At 40.4% G+C, this 20,267-nt stretch overlaps 2 protein-coding genes across 3 annotated transcripts; one reads left to right on the top strand and one right to left on the bottom strand.

Annotated features, from left to right (window-relative positions):
* The first annotated feature begins 173 nt into the window (after positions 1-173).
* Positions 174-11,712, top strand: LOC110987772 (uncharacterized). Of its 2 annotated transcripts, none has more exons than XM_087139895.1 (8): positions 174-326; positions 2,698-2,836; positions 4,634-4,749; positions 4,987-5,197; positions 5,762-5,853; positions 6,349-6,529; positions 6,742-6,797; positions 7,291-11,712. In XM_087139895.1, exons 2-8 carry the CDS (start codon positions 2,706-2,708, stop codon positions 8,145-8,147), a joined length of 1,644 nt encoding a protein of 547 aa, XP_086996021.1. In that variant the 5' UTR covers positions 174-326; positions 2,698-2,705; the 3' UTR covers positions 8,148-11,712. The 2 variants fall into 2 exon arrangements, with proteins under 2 accessions (XP_086996021.1, XP_086996020.1); XM_087139894.1 differs by lacking the exon at positions 174-326 and adding an exon at positions 1,711-1,874.
* Positions 11,713-11,716: 4 nt separating this feature from the next.
* Positions 11,717-20,143, bottom strand: LOC110987800 (uncharacterized). Its single transcript, XM_022250885.2, has 9 exons — positions 19,663-20,143; positions 19,176-19,246; positions 18,564-18,962; positions 16,737-17,147; positions 15,961-16,114; positions 15,579-15,640; positions 14,953-15,253; positions 14,615-14,643; positions 11,717-14,000 (listed from the first exon to the last, which is right to left on the bottom strand). The coding sequence occupies exons 1-9, from the start codon at positions 19,770-19,772 to the stop codon at positions 13,489-13,491; spliced, it is 2,049 nt and encodes a 682-aa protein (XP_022106577.2). The 5' UTR covers positions 19,773-20,143; the 3' UTR covers positions 11,717-13,488.
* Between the last annotated feature and the right edge of the window lie 124 nt (positions 20,144-20,267).

The following is a 20,267-nucleotide window of genomic DNA, read 5'->3' on the forward strand; positions in this document are numbered from 1 at the left end:
TTTGAAGAGTTGAAAGTGCTCTATACACACTCTAGACTATTGTTACCTAACACATCCCCCTAGAAGTTTGTAAAGAATTCCTGAGATTCCGATCAAACAATGACCAACACAAAGGCGGGGGGGGGTTCTCTCCGTCCCATATCTTGCTTCAAACACCGAATCACTTGGCCACCAAGAGGCATAATATCGCCAAGCCTACTCCCAGAGGAATGCCAACGCCAACACCCAATTCGATGGCTGCCGTGTTTGTCTATTTCACCGTTGTCGTTTCTGAGGCGGTCGGTTGGTCATTCTGCATCGTAGTTTTGGGGCCATTTGAACCACAGGTAAATTCTTCATTGAAGACCATATTTTTGGACGAGGTATCATTGTCAGCACAGATGCAGCTAAAATTAGGTGTCCATGCCAAATCTTCAGCAAATAACAAGAACGGGAACAATACAGGACTTTACAGACGCCGACATCATGGGGTTGGAAAATGTATGCAGTCAAACGGGGAGAGTAGCAGAGTGACACCAGCCTGGGCGTAAATCCCGGGGATGGGGGTGTTTCTCTTCCCCTCCCCACTTTTTTAGGTGGGGGCGGGCTATTGAATCATTCCCCCTCACACACTTTTTTGTGATGAGCAAAAAATTAAAGCGGATAGTATAGAATTTACAGGATTTCAAACATCGAAAAAAAATGATCAGTGCTGCAATACTTGACATGTTTTCGACACATTTTTACATCAACTCTCATGTCATTTCCAAACATCATAAAGACTGAGTTTACAAATCTTAGGAGCGTGCGAGGATTTTGTCTTTTAGACAGTTTCACCAAAAATCCGTATAAATGAGCACCACCATTCAGACACCTGGCTGAAGTACCCGTACTATAAGCTATTATCTAGGAAATGGTAAACAGCTTCTTAAATTTTGTTGCCAGTAAATAACTGGCAAATCCCTCTATTTTGTGAAAAAATAACTGTGAGAGAAGAACTGTAAAACAGCAAAATAATCTTTTCAGCTTAGTATGGGAGTATTTCATCAGTAACAGTATTGAAACAGTAACTTTAAGCAGGAAGCCACATCATTTTCTTTGAAAATAGTGAACTAGTGAACTTCAACGCAGCTTCCTGTTGTCTTAACCCTGTAGGTAAATCGGGTATGTGCATAAAAGTCACACTTAGCCTTTGTAATAACGCACGCAATTCCGGAGTCTGTTTCTTGAATTCCTGAAATTCATAAGCCTTTTGCGAGTTAAATTTGAATAAAGTCTGGTACACTGAGTTATCTGATTGCACATATACATAACAATTTAAAGTCCCCATACTAAAGACACTGTTGCTTGACCTCGTGATTCGAGGCAAGCTTTCGCGTGCCAACCATCGTTTCCGTCTATTCTGTACAAAATATTTTATTTCAATCTGAAAAAAGTTTGGACTTTAAAAGTTAGTTCCAATCTCGAAAAATTTTGGCTTTGTAAAGAATCTAGAAAATACGCTGCGTCAATAAAAATTTATTAACTAAAAATTCATTCAAATCTAGAAAATATGTATTAAATCCTTAAAAATACGTTCTGCTTTTGAAAAATCTTTTCAAAATTTCTAAAATACGAATTTGTTAAAAATCACATTCACTTTAAAACACGTTCAATTAAAAAAAATTCTGCAAGTGGCACTTATATGCTTCCGTAAATTTTTTCCTGATTAGAAGCCAACAAATCCTTCATTGGAGTTTGAAATGTTTTTGCGGAAAACGCTGAAGTGGACAAAGAACAGTCGTGCCAAACGGGATTGCTCGTGTGTGCGGGTGTTATCATTCTTGCGCATGCAATAGAATTGGATGGGCAAATACAGCGATTTCTACCAACTTGTCTCTATAGGTCCTTTGCCGGTGAGTTGGGGCTTTTTATTATTCTTTTTTATTATTTCATGGATGTCAGATGTTCTTTTATCGACTGAAGCCCACGGTGGCTATCTTACTATGCCGAAAGCACAAGTGATTTTCCACTAGCGATTCAGTTTGTATTCGGCAACTAAGGCAAGATGGCGGCCGGTGGCTTATTTTGCCTGGGATAATCAGCAAGGCGAGTCCATACTTTTATATGACGTTCATGGTGGACATATGCAGTGAGCTAGGCATTTCCCTTTATGAAGTGTTTGTCACGGTTAGGAGGCATCGTTGCTGAGATAGAAAAAGCTTCTGGGCATGCTGGGAACCAAGCACAGTGAAGAGAGTTCAGGTTAAATTCTTTCATTATCATGTCAATAGCCCGGTCTGACAGAAAATTATTGTTGGTAGTGTTCTGTGAAGAATGTTTCTGGACATAAGCGTAATCATAAGCGTAATATCCTGGGGGGATGGGTCCCCCGCTAGGGGGTTGGCTATTGCGGGAAGAATTTCGCGGACTTCCCAACGACTTAAATGTTTTAATCATCACTTAAAATGGGAAAACAATAAAAAGACCTGAAGATGCCATTCTGGTGTAAGATTTGCATGGATGTAATAATAGACGTACTTCTGTATCATGAACAGCGCCCTCTATGTAGTGTATTATTGTGTCATTCCCCCCTTTCTAAATTTCCATGGCCAGAAAAGGCACCCCCCACAAATCCCAACCCCCCAATTTCCAGCAAAAATTTACGTCACTGAAATTTGAGATCCAACCATAGACTAAGCATTGCTTAACTGAGGGTAACAGTTTATTGGAATTCAGCTTTCAGGATGGGGGTTATTTACCGTTTTTCGCTTCTGGTGTTCGGCGCGTGTTTGGCTGTGGTTGCTGGACGAAACGGTGTTGGACCACCAAGACCAGTAGCATCGCTTAACGACCAACATCAGTACATCTGCTCTCTGTAAGTTTCTGTGACATGTCTGAAATGTGGCTTCTTTACTTTATCCAGAGCACTTTTAACAGTATAGTTTGTGGGTAGAGAACTGGGTTACATGAATGTCGGGTAATCCTAGAAAATGAAGCCCGTTTGGTTTCTGCTTAATGTATACGATCATTAGATTTGACCACAATATGCGCAGTCTTACGTATTTTTTCTCTTATCCAACCATCAATGAGCTCAGTATTTCAAAAAGAGGGTCATTTGAGATCACAACACTCGTGCAAGTCAGTGTAAAAGCCTTGCTGATAAGGCAGACCTTGCTCTTGTTCGCACTTGTTCCCGAATAACTTCGGACGGTCTTCATGTTGGGCAGGCTCTTTTGGAATTGCTTATAATGACTCCTTATTCCCCAGCCCTTTCACCTTGCAGCAACATGATCCCAGGGTCCACACACGGTGATGATAATGGTCACTGTTATGCCCAACTCATTGGAAATCCTGTTCTTATGCACAAGCCAGCTGCATTCAACGTATGTTCCGTACCATTATGTCCGCCCCATTGTGTCCGCAGGCCCATTATGTCCGCCCCATTGTGTCTGCAGGCTCATTATGTCCGCCCCATTGTGTCCGCAGGCCCATAATGTCCGCCCCATTGTGTCCGCAGGCCCATAATGTCCGCCCCATTGTGTCTGCAGGATGCGATTGTTAATCAATAAAGTCTAAAGTATTTTTCTTTTTTTCAAAACCTTTCCTTTTTTAAAATTCCTTGCAAGTATTTAAATGTATGCTGTTATTCTTCCACAACGGCTCTGTGTTGGGTTATGTTCCTAATGAAAAATGAAACAATGAAACAAAAGTTTATTTACAGTCAGTACAGTCAGTACAGTTGGTACAATCAGTTCTATGTACATGCAGCTATATATTTTTGGTTCGAATTCCATGAGTTATATTTGATACTTCTGCGCAGGGCGATCTGTTCGTGTTTGACATGCTCAAAACCAATCCAGTATACTGCGGGTTGTTACCGCGGCGTAGACGTGCAGGTACAGGTGCAAGGGAATTCTCGACCGTTGGAGGAAGTGTACATGTACATGTTCGTGTGGTTCATGCTCGCACAGTACATGTAAAACTCAGGATGTATTTAGTTGTTAACATTAGTAAAAGTACAGAAACTGAAACCTGTCAAGCCAGTTCATATTCTGTTAAATGTGTTCTTCAATGTTAATTACCGTTGCAGGTTGAAGCATATCAAGGTTCAGTATTAATTTCACAACTGCAACTGGGGACCCCCTATTGTTCCTCTTTTGTTTTCCTTCAACTCTTTAAAAGACCACCCATACGTTTTGTGCACAATTTTTATTCGGGGACCCTATGTGAATCGGGGACCTTATTGTCCTCTATTGTTCAGGGTCCCCAATTGAATGAAAAACAAACTCACACTTTCTCATAAAAGTGTGAGTTGGGGCGGACATAATGGGCCTGCGGACACAATGGGCCTGCGGACATAATGGGGCTGACATAATGGGCCTGAAAAAGTTTGCGGACATAATGGGCCATACGAACATAATGGTCCGGAACACACGTACCGAAGGTTGAACAACGTGGGTACGAATCACATCTACAGAACATCGAACGAGTCGGTTCGGTGTTCCATGCATTGCGCCTTGTGACAAATCTCTCTTATGTCTTGATATTCATTCGCATTCATTGTTAAATATTTAATTTGCATGTTACATATATGTACAGTTTTTAATAAGTTTTGAAGTTGTTCTTCATTGTTAACGTTACTTTTATTGAGTTTTATTTTTTTTCTCTGTAGATTACCAAACTGCACAACATGGTGTAGTGATTGCACAGACCGTATGGCAATGAATCTCTTTGACTTTCTGAACAACTGTGATGAATGGAAAAATGCTCCTGCCACGGGTTACCAGCGTAAGTGACATTTCTTCCAGCACTTCCTAAATTCTGCATGTTTTTGTCTGAACCAGGGTATAAGCACAGTTTCCAAACCAATGAAAAAATCTGTAGCTTTGAATCTGGGGTCTTATTTCACACAAAGATAGCCTGGCATCGCTGACTCAGTCAGAACTTACACGTAGTCTTCTTTTTTCTTTGTCTCTGTATTGCTCAGAGAAGTTTTCACTTCCCATTTTCGTGCCCTTCAAACAGATGTGTTCCGATGTCGACCTAGCTCGTCCTACGTGGCTTGTATCTGTACTACTGAAGACCCAAATTGTAGAAGATGCGAGTACTCTGTTCAGAATAACCTGGTTTGCTTCTCCCAAGAGAATGGTGACATCCACGTCTGGCCATTCAGCGAAGATGTTGCTGTTACATCAGTTCTCCTGGAGGACATGTGTCCCACCTGCTCCTGCTCAACGTAATCAGATATCCAGTATTCGAAATCAGAATAACAAATGGCTGATCATACATTTTAAAGATACTACGCATGTATATTTCATGTCTGAACGGTGCCAAGCTGCAACACGAGGGGCGAGATAAAACCAGTACAACATCCAATACAATATTGTTGTCAATCAAAATCAATAATGGTTTATTTAGTATCCACCTTTAGCGACACAGGCCTAATTGCGGTTGAATTCAAAACAGCAAAACATTGAAAAGATAGAGCATAAAGTACATTTTTATCGTAGAATGACAGAAAAAATTCCTGATGAAAGCTCATATAAAAGCATAAAAAGAGACTTACAAAAGAAGTTCAAGGAGAAAATAAAATGGAATTGAAACGAAGAGAGACAAGAACAAACATGAAAACGTGACAGAATATTGAAAAATCATGTTATCAAACATTGCCTTCTTGATGTTTGCAGGTGCCCAGTCAACCATTGCCCTTACAATTAAACTGTCTATCGGGGATCAACGCTATTCATCACTAAATTGCATTTCTGTGTTCTTGCATTGTAACGGTAACCTTTTCATGCAGAAAGTGGCCCACAACTCCAAAACTACCTACCACTACAATCGAGCCTCTGTCAACGTTTCACTCTGTTGAACCCAGCATGATTACAGTGGCAGGTACAAAGTTTTATTATGTGTTTGCGTAGCTGTTTACAAATATTTGATAACATACGTTGATACTGTAAAAGTTCTTTTGGAGATTGCTATTATTGTTATAAAGTTAAAACATTTGTATGTAAAAATATGTAACAAAAATGTGTTTTCAGTTAAGTATTCATCACAACAAGTCAGACTCGAAGTGGAAATGTGAGGTCTTATTCGAATACAGAAGCATTTTTCAACAGCTAACCAAACTGATCAAAATTTCTGAGGGTGACATGGTTTGCATGCCAAACAGAGATGTAATGACCTCAGAAAACGGAGCAGCGCCACAAGTGACACATCGAAGTTTGATTGGCAAATTTGAACTACAATTTATAAAAACGAGACAAATACAAACTGTTTGTGTTGTTCCAAAGTTAATAAAGTCACTGAAATCGAAGTTACAAATTAATACCATTGATGCAGATACACTGATATAAAGGTATGCTGTTCTATGAATATACTTGGCAGGTAGAACTGTGATCCTCAATAAGACGGCATCAACCGCTGAAGATGCAACACCTCCTTACATTGTTATTTCGCCGACTATCACTGCAGCTGGAGTCATTGTAATAATCTTTCTCCTAAATGTGGTTAGAAAGTGGCGAAGAAAGCAACGAATCCTTCGAGTTCAACGTCCCACAAACTCACGGTATGAATCTGTAAAATGGTAAACTACTTTGTAGCTCACTAATATTAACTCAGAAAATTTAAATGGTCATTTTGTATCGTGATTTTGTCACTTGTCTGCCCGTTGAATGTACAGATCAATTACATGAAAGTCTTTTTGTCAATTTTCCCTCTCTAATTCAATGATGAATCTTTTCCCGTTTAGAGTTTTCATTTTCATAATTTTCCCTACAGGGCTGAGACAACAAATCGTGTGGCTGAATCTGTCTCCCATCAGGTGAATTTGTTCGGTAAGAAATTACACTCTGGGAAAGCTTTTGCCTTTGATAAGGATGGCGCCGGGTTGACCCGTCGATTTATGCTCACTTAGTTTATGTTATTATTTTGAAATAGCTCAATTAACACATGATTTCCTTTTATCAGTCAAGCTCATACCTGTGTCCTGTTTACATAATTACAAGCAACTTAATTTCGGCTTGCAAGAAGTAATGTTGGAGACGCACAGTACAAGAGGGCGGGCTTTATACAGGAAGTAATATGTAAGCACTGTGTCGGCACTGACATTGCTGCATTGACAAGAGACTTGATCTCACTTGATCAGGATTATCAACACCCAAACTCATAGCTTCATTGTTAAACCTTCCAATGGTTCTTGTGCAAACTTCACCCTTCAACCGTAAGTGTATTGCTGTGGCGTCAAATTTCAACAAAAAAGAGCTCAAACGTACCTACAACGTGATAGCAAGCACCGATGATATGTTCCCTATACTTTCATATCAACAGGAGTGGACATTGATGGGAGTAACACCTTGCCATTAGGTACCCAGCTGAGAACTTCGTTTCTCATGCCTGTTGAAGGCACAGATCCAGACATCAGTAACCACGATTACGAGTGCCCTGATGCAGTTCTTGCGAGGCATCACCGGGTTGTACATGACTATTTAGAGCTTCATGGCAATACTTCGAGCCAGACCAATAATAGCGTGCATTATTATGCTTCTGATAGCAACCTCCCCGCTGGTCCTCCAATGGTACACACTGCTCCACCTAATGATGACTCAACGATTTTTGGTTATGACGACGTTGAAGTTGGAAAGACATGTAATTCCAAGCCAATTTTTATTGATGCAAAACAAAATCAATCTTATGTGAATAAAATGATTTTTGCAAAACGTATCTTGCTAAAAAATGAACCTGTCCCGAGACGGAATAACGAAGTTGGGGCTATTTCAGCATCCGATGGAGGCCAAGAATCTCTTGGTTTAGTCAAACCTGACAGAGATACCCCAGAACCTACCGGGGATTCCCATGACTATGCAGAGGTTACATCTGATTCTCCTCTCAATCCAAAATCAACACCAGCCGGGAGCCAAAAATCTTTAGGTCCAGTCAAACCTGTCCGAGATCCCCCAATATTTACCGAGTTTGTCTTTGACTACGCAGGGGTTCAATCCGATCCCCATCCCAGTCCTGAAGCAGGATTAGAAGCGGGTGAGAAATCTCTGGGTAGACCTGACCGAGGTCCCACAATCTCTAACGAGGATGTCCATGACTATGCAGAGGTTCCCTCCAACCCTAATCCCGATCCAGAATCACCATCAGAGGGGGGGTGTAAAAGCTCTACGGCAGGTCAAACTTGACAGAAATGCTCTGGTCTCCATCACAATGCAGACGTTCCGCCTGTTCCCAATCCCTTCCCTGAATTGCCACTAGACGGGGGCAATAAATCGGCTGGACCAGCTAGGCCTAACAAAGATTCCCCAGTCCCTTTCAGATACGCCCATAACGATACAAATCGAGATTAATTCCCCTCTGGTTCAGATCCCAGTCCCTGCCTCTCCCGAGCGTCTTGTCCTGAGAGCATCACACGAAGGCACGGGAGGCATCATGCGATCCCAGTCACTGCCTCTCCCGAGCGCCTTGTCCTGAGAGCATCACACGAAGGCACGGGAGGCATCATGCGATCCCAGTCACTGCCTCTCCCGAGCGCCTTGTCCTGAGAGCATCACATGAAGGCACGGGAGGCATCATGTATGGGTTATAGGTATATAATTTTCCACCTTCGCCATGAAAAACTTTAGATCTTGCAACAGGAAACCATAACCCCCAAAAAACTGCTTAAAACAGGGTTCACACTTCAGGGGAGATTAGAAACGAGACATCTCATCAAGCATTTAACTACAGACGGGAAGAAATGAACGTCTACATTAGGTGTGTAGCGTAAACATTATGTGCACGTTGGTGTGTTGCGTGTTATTTGGAGGTTTCTTACAGGTATTTGTAGCATACAGAATACATACGTATTGGTATCTTAAACAACTGTATTATGCTTTGCCGATTTGATAACAAAATAATAGCTTAGGCCTAAAGCTTCCACAATAGAGCTCTCATGAAATCAACCAAACTAGCTTTCAGCGTACTTTAAAATTATACATAGATCTGATGAATACCTAGTTGAATTATGGAAGTGCTAAAATACAGGAAACCTGCACTGACAATGGCTATTTATTTCTATCACTTTCTATTAAATAACTGTAAAGTAGTTCCTTGTGTGGCATGTTTTCGCTGAAGTGAAACGACAAATTAACATAGAGTTGACAAGTACATGTACATTCCTGGTAGCATGCACTGCGACTTATTTGGCAGAGGTGGCCATGGGAAACATTACAGGGCAGAATAGTACAAGGTTTAGCCTCCTTCCTTGTTCCGGCTTGATGGTGTATATTGTTTAATTGGGCAGTGTTCAGCCAGTAGCATTTTTTTTTAACTATTACAAGCAATCAGCTAGTACAGGAGAAACAAATGGATATCATAGAACGGCACTTTCTGAAGTAGGCAAATTCCTTGTCTAGACAGGAACTTGTATAATTTTACAGAGAAATGCCAATTTTGACTTGGAGTGCCCGTCAATATTGTTATTCCAAAAAAATCATTACAAAACAAGACCGATGACTACATTGAATAATACTTACAGGGTCGTTGTATGTATCCTACTTAATCACAGAATATTATTGATTGAATAAAACCGCCTTGTACGTTTTTTGTCATTTTTACATGCGCGTCTGTTAATACGCATCCGCAGCGCATTAAAGTGCATTTAAATAGACACTTTCTACAACTAAAGGAGCCTTTCCATGGTGCGCTTTAACACTCGTGTTAATTAAGTGTTGCGTATCCGTATAAATCGCTCCCGGAGCGAGTTTGACGGCATCGTGTACATAACGCACCCAAAAACATAGTGAAAGGCGCCTTTACGCATAAGGACTACTACATTCATTGTAAAACATGTTCATGGAAAGGCACCAATATATACAGTAGCCCATTTAAAATAAAGATATGGAAATATTCCATCATTCGGCATGCATAATCAATAAGAAACGGTGCCCAGAATGCATATGCTGCTACACGTTAATGGAAAACAGTCGTAAATACTGTTTTGCGCCATCTGTTAAATATGAATTTCTTTTCTGTTTCCTGTTCAACTGCGACTACAGAATTTAATCCAAAAAGCAACAGTCCTTTCATTTAACTTATAGTTTAATGTACATGTTTCTTGTTCATTTATATACATACTTTTTCAATTTTATATTTATTTCATCATTTTTTGTTAATTTTGCTTGTTATATTTAAATGTCAATTGTAACGCATAACTTTTATTAAATTTCTGGTTTTTTTTATAAAATTCGCTCTTTGCCAGTTTTCCTTCAGTTTACTTCTTCTCTTTTTCTTCTCAATGATGCGCCACCCTCATATACTGAAAGACTCGGGCACATTGAAATGAGAAGCAGTCTCAGTTTTAGAGGTGGGAGGAAAATCCCAGAGGAAGTCTGGGTAAAACCCCATCCACTTGTTGACCGAGCCGTACAGCAGAGATGGAAGGCAAAGAAGAACCACTATGCCAACCTGACTTGACTCCCCTAAAAAGGTTTGCTGCAGAAATATGTTAAAGATTAAAGTTAATATTAATATTTGTTATGGAGTTTAAACTTTCAAACGAAATAATCTCCTATGGTGACCGAGGATTTCGATGAGTAAGCATGTAATTCCGAGGTTGCAACTTGGTCTTCATTTGAAGAGACAAGGAACCGTGATTCCCAAAGCACTTGATAACTTGAATCTATAACATATTTCCGCAGCAAACCATAAATCCATTTGGAACTGTGAGATAACGAAGATGTGTGCATATAAGATACACCAATGGTGCCAACTTCATGTCTCTGTGTGACTTGAATTGATGCATGTGCTGTGCATAAGGAAAAATATAGCTTCCTACATAGCAAGAGAGTTGCGCAATTCAAAGCTTGGGCCAGGGAGTAAAGCCTTTGTGTACATTCAGATGTCGTAGCTAGCCAAGGCTGGAGAGTGGATCGAATCCATCTCAAGGCTCAATGCATTAGTGAAAACTTTTTGTCCTCTTGTATAGTGGACAATAGTGGAGGGAGGGACGCGTTCATGTTGGAGAAACACTCAAAAGGTGGAGTTTTTTAATTCAAATGCTCCATATTTTCGGGTTTTTTCTCCATAAAGAGATTATGCAGCACGCACATCTCTTGATGCTTGTATGTTACTGATCCAAGTTTTCATCGCAACAGGAGAAAAATCCTGGCACAAATTCGCAAATTTCGCGAATGTGTGCACTCTTCAAATGATTTGTTTTTCCAAATACAGTGTGGTCTGAAGTGTAACTACGGCCTGGTAGGGTTTGATTTCGTTTTTCGAAATAGAAAATGCACAAGTCCCAATATTATAGATCTAAATTCGCAGTTTCAGACACATGGCCTTCAGAAAACTCAAATAATTCAATGAAAGTGAACTTTTTAGTCGTACTCTCCGAAGGTAAGGGCTTAAAATTACTCAGAATAACCAGTTTATAGCTTGTCTCCTGGACTCTGCATTTCATTGAAATAAAACTCAGAATAACCAGTTCATAGCTTGTCTCCTGAACTCTGTATTTCATTGAAATAAAACTCAGAATAACCAGTTTATAGCTTGTCTCCTGAACTCTGCATTTCATTGAAATAAAACTCAGAATAACCAGTTTATAGCTTGTCTCCTGAACTCTGCATTTCATTGAAATAAAACTCAGAATAACCAGTTTATAGCTTGTCTCCTTAACTCCGCATTTCATTGAAATAAAACTCAGAATAACCAGTTTATAGCTTGTCTCCTGAACTCTGCATTTCATTGAAATAAAACTCAGAATAACCAGTTTATAGCTTGTCTCCTGAACTCTGCATTTCATTGAAATAAAACTCAGAATAACCAGTTTATAGCTTGTCTCCTGAACTCTGCATTTCATTGAAATAAAACTCAGAATAACCAGTTTATAGCTTGATTCTTGGTCTGCCTAACTCCGCATTTCATTGACATAAAAAACAAAATAAAACAAATGCAAAAGTTTCAAAACTGTCCGAATTCTAGTGCTAAGATGTTATTTTCATAAACTTACATCTACATATGTCAAATGCTGAGTAGTTGAATGTTATTAGCATTTGTTAGGCCATATACTGTATGTTTTTATTCTTCCCAGATAATTCCTTTCCAGTCTAATACTCATCATTTGGTCATGTATGTTATAACCATTCAGCAAAAAGGTCTTTGGTTTGAATAGTCTCCACACCAGGCTGAAATACTTGGACAAAGTACTCAACACATTTTTCGTTTAATCTGTGTGCCTCGTTTCGTCCTTTTCTCTGGTTTCATAAACATGAAGCATTCCTTTATGCCCTTACATCTTATGGCCTACTATGCAATGAGAAACATTACTCACAACCATTACACTACAGTGTCTGCAACTACATAGAATCTGATAGGTACAAGCCAAGTACAAATTGGATTTTTTTACATAATGGGCAAATAGACCTTTCCAAGCCTCAAGCGACCAACATTTGGCGGTAAGACGGGTAATACGGGCGTTTCACAATAGTGCGCCACCAAGAGTTTGCATTGCGTTAACCAATCACAATGCACGAAATCTGTCGACCCAATGCGCGGTTAGGAAGGGTCGACAAATTTCGCCCGTATTCACCCCTGGGAAATTTCGTGATGTTTGGATTCGCCAGTATTTTCCATATTTAAGAAGTGATCATAAATTGTAATCAGATCTTCTTAACCAAGTTTGTTTAATTTCTGGTTATTATTACTGATTCATTTTAACGTCGATTCTCATCACAAACTGAATTCCTACAAATTTTTTTCTAAAGATTGTCTTTGAGCATAAAGCCTGTATCAGGAAGAATATCCCATGACAGAGTAAGGACCCTCTATGAAACCATGGTAACGTTGCTTCAGTTTCATGTCCCATCACCACGATAGGTCTCTGTCACTGAAACATCAAACTCTGTAAAGTAACATTTTAGCGACAGAAATTTCAATCGTATTACACAAAAACAGAGTTTGAGTCTCATGAATTCGTTTAGAATATCAATGGCTGATCAACCGTAGGTAAATCCGTAATAGGATAACTGGGTCAAGGTTTGGAAATGGGAAGGTCATAGAGTATAACGAAGGGTGGATTTTTAAAAAATGGGGGTCGAATTTTAAGAGGGCCGAATATTTAAGATTTTCTATGTAACCTTTCATAGCGTTTATAAAGGGTGCGGGGGGCTTTTACACGCTTTTGGGTGGAAAGGCAATAGTCCCTCCAAATGGCCTTTCTCTCAAAAGGTTTTTTTTATTTTTTCAAAACTACACAAAATATGATTTCCCCTTCTGGGCATGGCCTCCGGTGCCTTCCACGATCTGGTTTTGACTGTAACCTGATTGCATATGTCTCAGCAGAACGATCGACTACGATAGTGATCTGGAATTTCCCCTACAAATTCAGCATAAACATGATATATGTCTCAATAACATGCCAGAATTTTCTGTTGCCTTTATCAGCAATTATTCTACGGAGGCCATAGTCATCCATGGTCAAAGTTACTTTCGAAAGTTAAAATGATTGTCACCCCCCGGGCCAAAAAACTGCTTGCTGTCAAGTTACTTTTTAAAGTTCAAATGATTGTATCCTTCATCGTGTGGACCGAGTGATTGGTATTCTAAATCAGACCGAATGTCTTGCTCACAAATACCGCTCTCTTGAGGTGCAGTCTGATGGCCGCTGAGTGGGGGTCCAAAGGGTCGAGCCAGCCTGGTATAACCTTCATCAGAGATCAATACATCTGGGTCATATTCTAACCCCGTTTCGTCATTAAAGGCGACAGGGGGACTGTCTACGTCCACATAGCCAGCATTGCTTGTTTTGGGTTTTGGCTTGTAGGGAGTAACTTTGGGAGGATGCTGATTGGTCAAATTTTCTTTGGACTGGTTTCCTGACTCACCATTCCCTGGATATTTGGTTGTGTCTGGCTGCTGACTCGCCTGAACAGTGTCTGGGTTGATATATCCATAGTCTGCGTCGTCTGGATTGGGACCATCTAGGGATGTAGCGAAAGTGGGGTTGCGATGGGCACCAGATGGCACTAAGTCATTGTCGTATCTATTCCTGTCATCTGTAAACACCGTGGAAAGCAGAAGGTGACCTGTCATATCATAAGGTTGACTATTCAAATAGTATTTTGGAGGTTGAGACAGCTGCTCCCTACCACCTTCTTGAAAATCGTTCTGCCGACGTTGACTGACAAGCATAACTCCATTTAAACATTTGACATCATTTGACATCTACCTGCTTGTTTTAGGGACATCATTTTCGATATTTTTGGTAATCTTGAATCGTCCTCAGAATATACCTTTGAAGTCGAGGGATAAATGCATGACTGAAATAGTCATTGTCAAATATTTAGAGGAAATGACCATGTGAAAGTGTAGGGTCACATCATCACATGATCGACTAATGTGTAATTTAATGTGTAACTTTTGATTTTTCAACTTTAAAATAAAACTTCCCTCCCTCATTTTAATTTGGCTCAGGATGAGAACAAATAGAGTGCCCAAAACACAAGACAAATACAATACTGTAACTCCTGTAAGAAGAGGACAAATTCTGAAAATTATAAACTTGTTGCTCGGACGTATACCCTCTGAAAACTCCTAAAACCACTGAACATCACATACTGATTGCTAAAATGATTTCTTGTTTCTCTGGACAGTTCGTTCATTAAGATACCTTTTGAAGATGCTGTCGACTTTGGGGCTCTGTAAAGAAAAAGAAACAACCAATTTATTAAAACAGAGTTTCGGATTTATATGAAGGAGTTCACTATGTGCGGTTACATTCAGAACAGAGAATCTTACATTACTGCTTTTGTCCACAATAAATTACTGCTTGAAGGAGAACAGTATTGCTCTAAATATAAGCAGCAGTACAAAATTACTCCTATGCAAAAACAACTCCAGAAAGGGCAACGTGACCTATGAATTGGGTACCCTCGAGCTCCAATCATTTCGATACGTATTTCATAACAACCTGACAAAATTTTATTTTAATCTAATCAAACAAACTACCTATTACTGCGTTCAGAAAACAGCTTCTTTCCTCCTTTGCGATATGCAACTACCACAACAGCCACTGTGATGAGTAATATGACGAAGACGGTTATAGCAACGCCAACAATGACACCGGTATTGGCACCAGGTGCTGCGGGAGTTTCCAGACAAGTGGAATTGAGACTTGTGAAGGCGCCATCTTTGAATTGGTAGACCTCTTTACTAGTATTTGCACTGCTGCCATTACTGCACTTGCACAGGAAGGTTGAATTAAGAACCAGCCACTCATTGTAGGAAGAGTTGGCAAATCGCTCGGTTGCTAGAAAGCAAAGACGAAAATAGGGAAAGCGTTGGCAATTTTAACAGCTATATATTAACCTTCCGGTTATAGGGAGTCAGGGAAATTTTCAAATACACCACGTGACATCGATCTCTTGTACAATTAGTCTAGGAATTCTGAGAAGAACCGTTGAGTGGAAACTCGAGGTTTCGACAAGAATGCCCTGGTCATCAATTTCACACTCACCAGTTCTTTTTAGAACCACCATTCTAACTGGTTTATGCGAAAACTTCTCCCAGTCTGACTTCCACTATGCAAGATTTCAGTCTCACTTGTTATAGAATTAAAAACGGAAGGTATTTACCTATTAATGCAAGGCTCTTCAAACTGCAAAGTCCGCATATACACTTCACCTCCCTAGTATCACTGTGCAGTAATTCAGATGAAAAGAAATAATTTTTAAACCATCTGAAGAACCTACACTGAAAGTTGGAAGCATTCAGCTTAACACAAACACCACTTTACTGCATCTGTCTATCAAGGAAAACACAGCGATCTCCAGGCTTCCAAATCAAAAGTAATGCATCAGTCCAAACGCTGTAATGGAATTTTTAGAAACTGTTTTCATTTTATTTTTCAATTCACGTTATGTTAAGCTTGTATCGCAAAGAATTTGTTTCTGCTTCATCAACGACCAAGATTATAATTTCTTGATGGAGATCCCAGCAATATTCATCCACTCTTACCTTGCTGTTGCACAACCACATCCCTGGATGCAGTCCTTCTTGCCACAAGGACAAAGGAAATACTCATCCCCATAATTGGGTACTTCTCGAATGCACAAGGAACCTGACTGAAGGATGTAATTCAGACTGGCAACAGGTGGTTGACACGTTTCTCCTAGACGTCAAATATAGAAATGCAAGTATTGAATTATTGCAACTGTCTGTATACAGTAGACACTGTCATGTAAACATTGACAAATATTCCTCCTACCTAACACTTTGAATGTTCCGCCTGTTTCTGTCCTAACCTTTTACCTAATATTTCCCCCCTTTATATTTCATTAGAAGATCAAACATGGGTTATCAAAGGTCGACCGAAATTTACCAACCATCGATTGTCACATGCTACCTGTATATTAAAAATGGACGGTGACATATCTAACAAACTTTTTTTCACTGTCCCCAGTTTGTAACTTTTCTCGTTACTCCCTGGAGGAAGGAATAGATCTGACTATAAATATTTCCCTGCTTGTGATTGATTGTGTAATAACTCTATCGGACAGCATATTTTGGTTTTGGAATACTGACGCGGCCACGCGTATCTTCGCATCGTAATAATTTTCCATATCACTTGATTAGAGATTACGTGTTCCAAACGTCGCGATGCATCACTTGGACTTAAGGCTGCAGAAACAACCGAAACACATGGTCCCTAATCTAAGAACAATGTGCGGCAAATAATGGATCTTTGCTACAGAAACGTTTGAAAGAGAAAGAATTTAAACATTGATGCATACCTTGGAGTTTTTGCATTTTCGGAGCCATCAGTTCCCTTTCGCAAACGTATGCATAGTTCATTCCACAATCAAAGTCATTCCACCGGAAATCATTATCTGGATACAGCCTGAAGCATCTACCAAGATGATTATGGCTATAGTCGTTGGGCACGAAAGCTTGATAGGTCGCCAGAGCGCCATCCAACCACACGTACTGCGTCATTAAACCGATCCAGTATCTTCTAAACGAGTCAATTTTACCAAGTAGTTCCTCAATGAATTTCAGTTCGTCTTGGGTTTCAATATAGAGAAGGTGGCCGCCTGGTAGAAACTCGCATACCGACTTTGCTTCGTAGAAAGTCTTAGATATGATGTCAAAGAATAGGTAACAAGACTCGCCGAACGTTTTTGCTCTTGAGGCATCTTGGCAAACTCCATGGTAAAAAATAGATGAGTACAAGGTATTAGACATACATTCTCTGTAGGGATCCGGAAAATAAAAATAATTTAAAGGACTGGCGATATCATTAAAGCATATGCTTTCAAATTAGCAGAATAGATGCTGTGCACCTTATAAATTTTTAAACGAGTTATTTACGACATTGCTAGATCTGCTGCAATTCAAATTTTGATGGAATTTCAGGCTATTCATGGTGAAAGACAGCAATAGGTGGAAAGGCTTGCAGTAGCACCATGTGAAGGAATACATCTCTTATGAGTATGTTTGGTTCTGAAAAGAACCGGGAGTATACTCAACTTTTCGGAATGCGTGCCCAGTCCGTCGTAGGGAGACTGAAGAGATGCTGAAGATGGAGCTGTTTATCCTGAGCAAGCATGACATCAAGGTATTCCACACAGCCCCTCTCAAGATCCGCGTCATGCTGACATCCCACAAGGACCGACAAGATCCGCACCACCGACCAGGGGTGTACAAGATCCCCTGTCAATACAGCAAAGTGTATATTGGCTGGTAGGGACTCCCCCACCAGACTCAAAGAACACCAAGCCCATGACCGGAAGTAAGAGTATGAGAAGTCAGCGATAGTCAAGCATTCCCACTCTGAAGACCACTGCATCAAATGGGACCAGGTGCACCTCATCACCAGCATCGAGCACTAGTAGCCAAGACGCATCAGAGAAGCCTTGGAGATCCTCAAGCACGACACCGTTTCCCAAGACATCGGCTTTTCCATCAGTGACATCTGGCAACCCCTGCCCACCTCCCAGTCCAACGGGTCCTGTATACCCTAAGACACCGCCGCCCCGCCTATGGGTCTCATATGGCCTACCCCCGGCCACCTCACCCGCCCCAACCTATGCCCAACTGACACGCCTCACTGACCTACTGGACCCCGTCCCGCATGGACGCCCAGCAGAATCCACCACTAGCATCCTTGTCACACCCCACTGTATCCAGTCACCTTATATAAACCGCTCCATCTTCAGCATCTCTCCGGTCTCCTAACGATGGACTGAGCAGTCAGAAACGCAGTCAGAAACGATGAGTATAGTCCCGGTTCTTTTCAGAACCAAACATACTCAGGAGAGATACATTCATACGCATGGTGCTACTGCAAGCCTTTCCACCTAATTCAACTTTTGTTTCAAGCAGGAGATTAAATGACTCCACAAACAGCGACAACTGCATATGGTAGTTCCCCTCCCCTATTACGAACAAATATTTCCAAATCCGCCCCCCCCCCCAACTTTTGGATCCGAGTTTGACCAACAAGCTATCCCTTTGACATGATACTTTGATAAAAAAGAGAGAAAGTTTATGCTTTCTAATATCTGCTTACATGACAAGAAAGTGCAACAAAATGCCACTTTTTATCCTAGTTATCTTACCATCAATTGTCAACAATGGAAATTCACAGATATATGCCATTGCTAATCCACAGTTCCCAGCGTAGAAGCGTGTACGTCTTCCAGTGACATAAATACAACCCGACGGAGCGTCATCCTCAAGTGTGAAAAGGTCGCGACGATATGGGCTACCATCCAGCCAGGTATAGTTTCTAGTTGCAATTAATCCAGTCCAATAATGATTGCCAGCTCTGTGAATATTACTGTCGGAGAAAAAAACTCCATAGAATGCTAAGAAAGCTTGCTCTGCCTCTGATTCAATGTAGACGAGATGGCCCTTACGAACAATGCAGTCCTTATGAGCAGCGTCACGTGACTTGAGATCCTCGTGGATGAATCTGTAACAGGATTCTCTGTACAGCTTTTCGCCTCTGTCACAACCTGGTTAAAATACAAAATTATAAAATCAGTTCAGTAGTTTCCGAAACAATGGCGCAGTTACTTCTGGAATCTTAAAAATTTCAGTGTCCTCTTTAACAAAAATAAATAATATTTTTGAAGAAGTTTCGAAATTACCAGCATGAATCTTAAGATCAGAATAAATCGAAATTTACAAATAATAATTTGATAATTTTCATCATTTGCCTTGCTCACCTGTTGGCTGATCAGCACATGTAAGCATTGTTTTGGGAGTTTCACAGGTACATGACATGCCATTTGTTGACCTGTGTGTTGATAATCGAGGAATATGAGAAAGTGTTTGGAAATTGTTTTATTTTGTACAAATTGTTCAGGGATTTTTTCATACATTTTTCATCAGCTGTAGAGCATTTACGACCCAAACAATGCAGATGGCAGAAAGAGCAAAATACATCAGAAAGGTGACCCCATTTTGCTTTCTCTCCCTCTGAGAAAATTGAAAAGGGTGTCCTCGACATGCATAAACAAAAAATTAACACTGTTTTGGTTCACGTTTCCGATGAAAACACCCCATCTTATGAAACATCTGGACTTTATGTTTAAACACCATTGAGTTTAGACATTAGCTTGTTATTAGGTTTGGTTTTCAGCCTTCAAACGTGTTATATGCACGATAGTGTTTATCAATAAATCGATGTAATCAATGACGTTAACAACTTACCTTCGTTGTATGTGATGCTCTATACCTCTGATGCCTTGGCACATCTGTGACAGGAAACAGAAAGCTAGAGTCAAGAAGACAGTGAATCTAGAAGTTCCCATGGGTGCCATACTGTGCTTATATCAAGCTTTGCAGCCTTGTACGATGCTTGTTTTTACTCGAACACACCTACATGCTACAACAGTTGTCTATAAGAATGATATAGAAACTGTTATTGGTTTACTTCCGTATTGAATCGTCATTGCTGGTTCTGTGTACCACCATTATTTGGAGGAAATGTCATGAAAACCCAGCGTACTTCCCTATAGGCCAATAATAAGACAATAACTAGGTCTGCGTGTGCAGTGCACTCTGGGTGCTGCTATAGAAGAGCATGTTCCAACAATAGGCTCAACACAATTGCAAGAGCCCCCCCCCAAAAAAAAAACCTCTTCAAAAGTGACTGGTCTGGAAGAAAGGCTGCTTGACACGTATTTTGAACCCAAATGTTTGTCAATGCAATTTATCCTGACTTGCAGTCAACACTGAAACCTAATTGATATACTCCTGGCAAAATGGTGATGCATTAATCTGCGTGGCAAAATCAAAACCACATGATCAGTAGA

Source organism: Acanthaster planci, linkage group LG08 (assembly GCF_054643075.1).
Source record: "Acanthaster planci isolate LZ-2023a linkage group LG08, COTS_SCS, whole genome shotgun sequence".
Classification (NCBI taxonomy): Eukaryota; Metazoa; Echinodermata; class Asteroidea; order Valvatida; family Acanthasteridae; genus Acanthaster; species Acanthaster planci.